Genomic DNA, 9,938 nt, shown 5'->3' on the forward strand with positions numbered 1-9,938 from the left:
TGTGACACACCTTGATTCAAATAACTTACATGCATGTTTAATTATTGAAACTGATAATTCAACCAGTTTTGCACTATTTCCTACTTTATTATTCACTTCTTGGTCCATGTTATATACATATATAACGTGGACCACAGAGATTGACTAGATTATTTGGAATCAAGGTCTTTCTCATGCTGTTTGTTATACGTACGCCAGGGGCTGTTATATATATATATATCTCGTGAGACTAAACAGTACTTGGCATTCGTTTCCCTCTTCGATAAAGATTTCAAGTTCACATGTATATATATATAAAGACATCATAGTTCTAATCTTCCTAAGCCTGCTAAGAGGCCAAAACACTCGAAGTTCAAGATGTTTAAGAGGAAGCAACACCGATTTAGTTTGCTACTCTACTGTGAAATTTTAAACTCAACCCAGCTAAAGTTACACAGTAAAAATAAAACTTTTCACTCTTCTCTAAGCTACAGATAACATAAAACTGGTTAAATGACGAAGAAATTAAGCATGATATTTCTGAGCTTACAAGTATCACTGAATTTTTTAGCCTTCCTGTCCATGAGGCTTTTACAAGGATAAGCTACCAAATTGCTCATTCCACTTCTCATACGTATCGAGTTCATTCAATGAGACTGAAGGCCTCACTTCTTGTAATGCTTTCTCGAAGTCCTGGACAAGTTAAAATTTGGATTAACCAAGTGTTTGATAAAGTAGATTAACCACTTAGAATGACAAATCCGAATTCTATCACATTGAGGAATACCAGGAGATTTACTGGTCTCATGTCCTCCTTTTTAAGATTCGTAATTTCAATACCCTGTTTGAGAGCCTCTCTAAGAGGACCCATGGAGGCATCTTTCACCAAATTCTTCATGTCTGATCCCGAGTACCCTAATAAAAAAAATGATAAAGCTTATGAAGGGATTAAGGCAAGAAACAACAGCTTTTGTACGGTCTAGGGGTGCTAATTGTTTAGCAATCAATTCCGTAAAGAAGATACCTTCCGTTAATTTACAGATAGTATCAATTTCCTCCTTCGACAGATTAAACAATTTATCATTCTCCAACAGGTTTTTTATGATCCAAGCCCTTGCTTCTGCGTATCAGACAAATAATATAAGATGTAGCTAGAAGAACATTCTGTGGATGGTTCTAATTCGGACCTGTGGTGGGAAGTGGAATATAGAGTCTCTTCATGAGGCGCCTCCTTGCAGCTTCATCAAGTTCTTGAGGTCTATTAGTTGCACCTGTTTTGGTTTAAAAAAAAAAAAATTATCAAACAACAACTAAGATTGCTTCTAAGATTATCAGGGATTTGTTGATTTTATGAGAGGGATCTGAAGAATTTCGGTGATATTATGATTCAGCAACTAAGATTGCTTCTGCCTTGAACATATTCCAATAGCCTTGCAGATAATTTGTTCCGGATCACCTATTAAAAGTATTTGCTCGTTCCCGCTGTCAAAGCCTTCCATTTCAATCAAGAATTGTGTCTTCAGACGCCTACTGGATTCATGTTCGCCTTCTGACTTGCGCTGCAACAAACACATGGATGCTATAATTATTTCTTAATTTGCAAGCGACAATGGCATGATTGCAAAAGAATAAGCAGAAGACAAGCACTACAACATAATAATGATAAGAAGTCTCCTTCTATGGTAGATGGAGACGGTTATTTATTATTTTTCAATGATTCATACATTAGATGCCTCCTACTGGCCTAGGAACACCTAGATAACATTTAATAAGACTACACTCGAAGTAAATCGCCACCGTGATTTTCAAATAACTAGCATTTTCATTCTGTAGAACAAGAACTTGAGAAAGCAAACAATGACCAGAGCAAAGTGATTCAGAATCTTGGGACATGGTGTGCACTTGATCAAAAGAAGATTATGTTGATAAAATAATCAACATTTCACCTGAGATAGAAGAGAGTCTATTTCATCCACAAATATTACGGCAGGCTGACGACAGCTAGCAACACCAAAAAGTGCCCTTACAAGCTTTTCTCCCTCGCCTATCTGCAATTGATGATGGAAAATTGGTCAATTGACTTCGTCAACTTCACACATGAACATGTTCATAAAAGCAATAACAACTAGATTTTCATATTGGTCTCAGCTATGTGTCTCTGCAGCAAGTAGAATAAATGGAAAAGGATTCCTATCTTGCGCTTAGTCTTGATTGATCTGGTTGTATATTGGAAAGTGTGGTAATAGCTGTATATCAGTTCACTGGAATGAATATTAGGAGATTCTTTTACAATATAGGAACAGTTGATGCTTATGGCTTTGATTAAGACCAAAAATAAATATCCAGACTTTCATGTACGATAATTTTTCTTGCATCAGATCATAATTTAGGTTTTTTGGCAGAGATACATACCCATTTGCTAGTCAACGAACTGGCTGATATGTAAAAAAACGTTGCTCTAGCCTCTCCAGCTATGGCTTTTCCTATCATAGTTTTACCAGTTCCCTTCAGCAATAACAAACAGAGATAAGGAGTGAGTCTGTTGATTTATCTCTTAAATTGATTACATTTACTTACAGGAGGTCCAAATAGAAGAAGACCGCGGCCTGGAGAACGGCAGCCCTTAAAAATGTCAGGGCGCAGCAAAGGCCATATAACCATCTCGGTGACACATTTTTTCGCATGATCCAATCCAGCTACAGTATGAGAAAAATCAAGGAAAAAAGATCCAGATCAGCAAAAGAATACACTCGACATTTGAAGAAGTCAGAAGCCTGTATTTGCATACCAATATCATTCCAGCGAACATTGGGATCCCTGTCCATTATTTCATTGCTCACGTGCTCGATAAGCCGTGGTTCTAAATTTCTCAACTTTTCAGGAAGCTCGCCATCAGAGCCACAGAGTAATTCCAAACTACAAAAACATGGAAGTATAAAACATTGCTCGTGGAGTACAGAACGTTATTCTTCCTGTTTTCACCACTGCTGGAGAGGGGAAGGGCAAGCACGCTAAGTATTCCCAAATAAATAGATATAGCGAGCTTTGACATCTAGAAAGGCAAAAGAGGTTATTGAGTCAGATGAATTATACCATCTTTTTCTTGAGTCATCTATTGCATCTTCACCCCTCCCAGCAGCGCGAGAAGTCACATTGCCTATACTATTTCCATTGGATTTGACAGGAGGAATAAAATTACTCCTGATTCCACGACGAGAAATACCATAACATCTGATTCCATTACTCTTGTAACTTCCAGCATCAATTTGCGGTGATACAGGAGCACTTGGCGAATCATTTAAGCATCGCTTTTGCTTAGCATCCATTTCCTGGGGTATGATGCAGACCCATCACATTGATTTATAATAAATCTCAGATCAAGGCTTTCCTAGTTTAAATAATTTAAGATTAATTTGTGATGCTTCTAATTTGACTGAAAACATTGAGCATTACAAGAAATAAATGTCTCCATTATAAAAACAAAATGATGTTGATGCAAGATGAGGTGAAGTCATTGAAGAAATTTCTTTCTGCTTTTCCTTGTAAAGATCATATTTCATCCTTTAAGTCCTATGTTTCTCAAAGTCAATACAAAAGGTTTCCAGAAAATTCTGGTGCTATAACACAGTTCTTTTCCCAACATTCTTGGCACTGGTATTGCAGGTAAATCCAGTGTATAATGGCTGCGAAAATCAACAAGAAATTTGGAATAACATGAATTGTAATCACCTTTTCAAAATGTAGAGCCTGTATTAGTAAACCAAAGACAGCATATTATTTAAGGTGTCAAATTCACATTAATTACAAAAGAGCAAACTCCGAAGTAAAGATTGCGAGATTTTTTTCGTAAACAAAATACTTACAAGTTTTGCTCTAGCAGTAACAAACCCATTGCTAGAGCCATCAGCCTCAGCTTCTTCACTGCATGATGGAGATTTTAAATTTTCAGTTATAGGACTGATGGGTTGCTTGTGTAACCTTTTAGTTCCAAAACTAAATCCACGAGCTCTTTCATCCTCTCCCTCTTTAGCAAAGTTAGGCGCCAAATAATTTTTGGGGGAGCTCTGACTTTGATAACTTTTTCGGATGATAACACAATCCTCAGACCTGTCACCTTTAATTAAATTTCCATGATTTTCTTTGTAGGCATTCCCATACAAGGATGTCAGTTTTGTCTGCACAAAAGTCTTCGAGGTCTTTAAATTTTCTTGGTTGTCAAATGGATTTCGCTGGAAAAGATGGTAAACTTCATGAGTTATAGATAATAGCAACACCACAAAACATTTGCTCAAGCAGAAGCGAATTAAAAGAAAATGGCTCAACACAAGTTGGAGTTCAAGTTGGGAAATAATTGTTAGACTAGATGTTCATCAAGCAAACTTATGATTGGGTGATTTATAATGCTATTTTGTAAAACATTTTTTATTCAGTAATTGATCATTTTGTTTTGGCAAGTTTATTTGTATGTTCATTCTTTTGCATAGATAAACACCTTAAGATAATTGTAGCCCATGTGAAACGTTGTTGCAGAATGGGTTGACAATTATGAAACGCTTTCCTTGGATATTATTATCTATAAATATATTCACGGTTGATAAGCCGTCTAATAATAAGTGTATTGACTAGCACGCTAAAGACCAGTACATGGTGATTAAAAACGTGCGCCTAGGCGACAAGCAAGCCAAGACACCCGTTGCGCCTGGGTTATTACCCAGGTGCAGCACTTGAAACAAGGGCCCTTAAAGCGTGCGCCTCTGCCTAGACACGAGGCATCCGAGATGAGCAGAAGCGCGGGCTTTAAAGAAGTGGGCCAATATCTTGTAGTTAAATAAAAATTAACTCAAACTCAACCAATTTTGAAACCCAATTAGCAAAGATCATGACTATTTAATGATACAAAACCTTATTGTCGCTCATTTATGCAAGACTTTTTTATCAGAAAGTTCAGAAGTCTTTTGTGCAAACTTTTATTGTCTATCTCCTCCTATGATGATGATGATGATACAGTCGAGGAAGATGAAGAAGAATTTTATAATTTAGATAATGTTGTAATCTTCTATTCAAACTTTTATTTTAATTTCTTCTGCACTCATGATTCACCACGGTTTTGAAAGATGATGATATAGTCGAGGAAGATGAAGAAGAATTTGATGATTTAGATATTTGAAGTTTTTTCTCAATATATTATGAATTGATGACTTACTAATGAATTTTAGATGATTAAATTTTTTTATGGTTATGATTTATGCTAAATTATCTATAAATGAATTTTTATTTATAACGGTTATTATCTTTGTGGAAAATATTTAATTTATGTAATATTATAGATTTATAGTATAATCACTTTATGTATATTGAATTTTAAAAGCTACGCCAAATGCGCTTTAATTCGATAAAGCATACTTTTCGCTTTGCACCTCAGGCTCCTAGGTACTCTAGCGTTTTAGTGCGCCTTGCACCCTAAATAACTATGGACCAATATTCATATTTCATGGTGCGTCATTGATGCATTTCATCGGACAAATATACGGACATTCACACACTCAAATAGATCCCTATAGAATGAATTCACAGAATGTCCCTCATTCTAAATTCTTTAAGCGGTACTTACAAATACTATACATCGGTTTGACCTTGTTTTTGAGTTGATGCCAAATATCTTGTCTTATACCTCAAATGTTTATCTAATGCCATAGGTTTGTGGTAGATTGTTTTGGGTGGTGAACTTTATTTTGGCAGATCTTGTGTAGCATCAAAGTCTATCATTGTGGCCACATTAAGACAAGCCCTCTGAACCATCCACGATAGACCTCTCGAGTTATATTTCTACTAGTATATATTTCTACGTATGGATAATTTGTATGAGTCGAAACAAACTGATCATTGAATCGAAATTTTTTTATTCTGCTATGTTTTAGTTCTGGTTCTAGGGGAACTCCGACAATAATAAGATAGGTACAGGAGGAAGGTATATATGATTAGTAAAACATACCAATCCTTCTGTAGGACTTTGACATGACTGCTGTAAAAGAGCACGAAAATACTTGGACTGCTTGACTTTCTCTATGTCAATATCACAACTCTTTTTGAATATGTGGTCTGGACTTTTTCCAGCCTGTACAAATGCTTGACTGATGTATGCAAGATGCATATCAACATCATTTATCAGTATGGAACAAAGATTATAAATCGAAGCCAAACAGGCACGACTAAGAAAGAATGTTTTAATGCCTGTAGATAATGAATAAACATCGCAGCACAAATGAATATTGCCAGAGAGGACAACGAAGTGCTATTAGCAAGTGGAAAAGTACATACTACTAAATCTTTCCAAGCATTCACTTCGTGTTTTCCTTCAGATCGAAATATTTTATAGTCGTTTATTACCCAAATTAGCATTGTAAAATGCAAAACCAGAAAAATCGATTAACGAAACTGCAAAAGAAATTGAACGATCAAAATTCAAATAAATGGAAATCCATTTACAGCTCAATAGATATCCAGGAAAACACACTCACTAATCAAATTTAAATCCAAAATAACAATAGGACTTCAAAATTCTTTAAACAAGCTTACAATTCCTAAAAATTACGTTAATTTGGCAAGCATTTTTTGTACCGATCAGAATCAGGGATGAGGGATCGCCGAGCTAATCCAAGTTTAGAAGCGGCTTCACGGAGAATGGGGCGAATGAAGGCCTCGTCTACAGGGGAATGTGTACGAGAATCAAGGAATCCGATAAGCCCGAGAGCTAGCACTTGCGCGGACCAGAAATCACCCTTCTCGAAAGCCGCATCGGCGCCGAATAGCAGCGATTGGAGCCGCTTGAGGTTTTCATCTACTTCTTTTCTCCAGCAAGTCGTCGAATCGCCATCGGATTTCACCTTCGGTTTCGCGATTTCAACAGGAAGCTCCTTTCCCGCCATTTTCAACCACCGTTTCGAGCAAATAGAGTTAAAAAGACAGCACTTTGGTATACTCTCAGGCCATCTTTCAGCTCAAACGGGCTCGGCCCACTATTATTATTAAGGTAAGGCCCAATTTTGATTTATATATATATATATATAATATATTAGTCAATCTGCACACGCGAAACTTCGTGCGTCGCGTGTCGCATGTTCGTACAATCTTTTTTATAATTATCGAAGAATTAAAATGAAATTTGACAAATTATCGAAGGAGTAAAGTGCAATTTTGAATTATTGAAATTTTAAAAAAAAGTGTTGGTTGAAATTAAAAAAAATAAAAACAAAAATGTAATATTGATATAATTTTGTCTCTATTAAATTATAGATTCTCTCTTTCTTTCAAGAAACAAATGGTTATACCAAATCTGCCATTCCTATTTTGGTTTCAAAATTGTCAGGAACTAGTTTTTATTCAGTTGATTTAAATTATTGCAGACAGAAACTTACTATTACATGGTAACAATGAATGAATAATCTTTTTATCCCAAATTCCATTGAACCATAAACTGCCCAAAAAACAATAAAGTACAAATTACAATATACATCAGAAGAAAAAGTAGTAAGATACATACATACTTAGCGTTAAGATTCCCAGAACATACTGTCAATACACTCTTAGTATCCCCCTCTTCAGGCTACCATAACAGAACAGTTTAAGATGAAGTGGCTAAGCCCATTGCTTCCACAGTCCAGAGGTTTCCACCGCAACTCATCCGAATCAGAATCCGGGATACAAGTATAAATAGCCATGTGATTACCAGCAGGAGAAACAGATGACGATCCTATTACAAGTAGCTCATTGCCCAAAGACTTGAACGCGATTCCCCACCCTCTGTTGTAATCAGCTCTCACTGGAACCGTCCCCAACTGTTTCCATGTGTTTGTATGCTTCAAGTACAACTTCACCTGGTTGGAAGAAGCTTCCAGTGAGTAGAGCTCATTCTTTACAACAGCAAGAAGTGGTGGTGAATGTGATGACTGTGTAGGAAAATCTTTTAACATTTCTGGTAAAAGCTCCCATCTGTTTCTAGTTTCGTCAAAGAATTCACCACATGTTAGTTCCCCATCGTCGTTTCTCCCTCCAATCACATAAAACCTATTGTCCATGTAGCAACCGGAGCAAAACTTCCTCTTCTTCTTCATTTTCGGGAGAGGTTCCCACGAACCACTGTCGGGATTATATTTCTCAGCCGTGTCATAGACTTCGCTTCTCAATGCTGTTCCCATCCCACCAGCAACATAAGCACGGCTACCGCATGTAGCAGAAGCGAACAAGCATCGTGGGCATATCATTGATGGACCCTTGTACCAAATGTTCTTAGCCAATTCGTACCTCCAAATAACTAGGCCATCTATCTCTCTGCCAGAAACAAGCAGATGAGTTCCAGCACAGAGCGATTCCTTATCTCCAGAAGCAAAACAAGGGTCGGATGGCAGAACCGGGAGCCGCCTACGGGACTTGAATTCACGATCAAATGCCCACCAACTTCTCTCCCCACTAGTGAACATGAAAACAGAAGGCTCTTTGAACCCAATCTCGTTCCTGATCTTGTAAAGCTCACCGCTTCTTAAAAGATTCAAGCATCTCTTATTCACGAAGCATAATTTCCAATATTCTGATCTTGGGAACCTGGCGAAAATAAGATTCTCTAACTCGTAGCTAAGAGACATGCGTGAATAATCTGCATCCTGAGGTCCATCGGACAAATCGACCATATTATCATCCCCAGATGGATTAAATCCTCTCTGATCTGACCACTCCTCATCTTCGGGCATCATGTTACTTTTGGGGTAAGAAGTATCAATCCAATCAATTTTCTTAAGATTCAAATCTGACCCATGAAGTTGGAGCAGAGAATCAGCAGGTTCTTCTAAATCTCTCTTCTTCTTTAGCTATATTGTTTCCTTCAGACATTTGTAGAATATAAGAAATTATTATCAAATACAACACCACCAAACCATGTCCAAGTTTTCAACACGCATGATCCTTTGAAGCAGAAGAAAAAAATATGGAAGATGGAACTTTTTTCATTACGATGGTTCGTTTTTTCAATTAAAATAAGAAATAGATTTTGCTAAATGGATGGTGGAAAACATTTGTTCTCAAGATCAAAGTTCTCACGCAAATTTCATATCAACTGATTTATGGAATCAATTATATGCCAGGAGTGGGTCACGTTACAAAACGAGCTTTATTTAACCAAACACGCTTGAATCACAAAAGCATCATCAGATACTCCCAAACCTAAAACCCATGAAAAAATCCACGCAATAATATTCAAACCATACAAACAAAATACCAAAATCTGAACATACTTGGAAGCATATTACTGAAACAAACGACATGAACATTTATGCGCCACTAATTATTTGCATACAAGAGCTAGCAATACAAACAGAAACACTTTGAAATAAACGTACCAGCACACTCAAAGCCGAGGCATAAAAAACCAAGAACTCACACATTCAACCCTCAAGAAACCGTAGCACACAATGACTTTGCTAAACCCTACAAGGAGCTATATATATATATATATATGCAAAAAGAAGAAGGGGGTGGGGGTGGGGGTGCGGGCGGGCATTGAGGCGAGGAGAGGCTCAAGTAATCCAAGAACCGGGACTGGATTCTTGAGAGAATGGGACCCTTCCATTTGCTGAGACGATTAAAAAACTTGGGAAAATTATTAAAAAACAGCAAAACCAACGATTTCATCGTCGATTTCGGAAAGCAGGTGGGGTTTTTCTCCATATTATATTTCCTTGTGTTCAAAAAGGCCATTTCTGTGAGAGGGAAAAAGATTGGGGAGGGAAAAGCGGGCTGTACAGCAGCTGACTTGCTGGTGTTTGCTGCTGTATGATTGAATATTCTTTTCAAGCATTAATCATGGAATTTTCAATTGGACAGTGGGCAGTGTATATTATATATATTATATATATATATATGTATAACAGTGGGCAGAATACATCTGAAGCTCCTTTTTTTTTTTTTTT

At 36.9% G+C, this 9,938-nt stretch overlaps 2 protein-coding genes across 3 annotated transcripts; both read right to left on the reverse strand.

Annotated features, from left to right (window-relative positions):
• Positions 1–269: 269 nt before the first annotated feature.
• LOC140974509 (ATPase family AAA domain-containing protein FIGL1) lies at positions 270–6,965 on the reverse strand. Of its 2 annotated transcripts, none has more exons than XM_073437998.1 (13): positions 6,598–6,965; positions 5,972–6,110; positions 3,843–4,208; positions 3,073–3,308; positions 2,768–2,895; positions 2,557–2,675; positions 2,392–2,484; positions 1,926–2,027; positions 1,436–1,538; positions 1,167–1,250; positions 1,004–1,099; positions 820–894; positions 270–672 (listed from the first exon to the last, which is right to left on the reverse strand). In XM_073437998.1, the coding sequence occupies exons 1-13, from the start codon at positions 6,903–6,905 to the stop codon at positions 623–625; spliced, it is 1,899 nt and encodes a 632-aa protein (XP_073294099.1). In that variant the 5' UTR covers positions 6,906–6,965; the 3' UTR covers positions 270–622. The 2 variants fall into 2 exon arrangements, with proteins under 2 accessions (XP_073294099.1, XP_073294098.1); XM_073437997.1 differs by having other exon boundaries at positions 272–672; positions 767–894; positions 6,598–6,963.
• A 605-nt stretch (positions 6,966–7,570) lies between these two features.
• Positions 7,571–9,847, reverse strand: LOC140974510 (F-box/kelch-repeat protein At3g27150). The gene has a single exon (XM_073437999.1). The coding sequence runs from the start codon at positions 8,724–8,726 to the stop codon at positions 7,578–7,580; it is 1,149 nt and encodes a 382-aa protein (XP_073294100.1). The 5' UTR covers positions 8,727–9,847; the 3' UTR covers positions 7,571–7,577.
• Positions 9,848–9,938: the final 91 nt, after the last annotated feature.

Source organism: Primulina huaijiensis, chromosome 3, assembly GCF_012295235.1.
Source record: "Primulina huaijiensis isolate GDHJ02 chromosome 3, ASM1229523v2, whole genome shotgun sequence".
NCBI classification, from domain to species: Eukaryota; Viridiplantae; Streptophyta; class Magnoliopsida; order Lamiales; family Gesneriaceae; genus Primulina; species Primulina huaijiensis.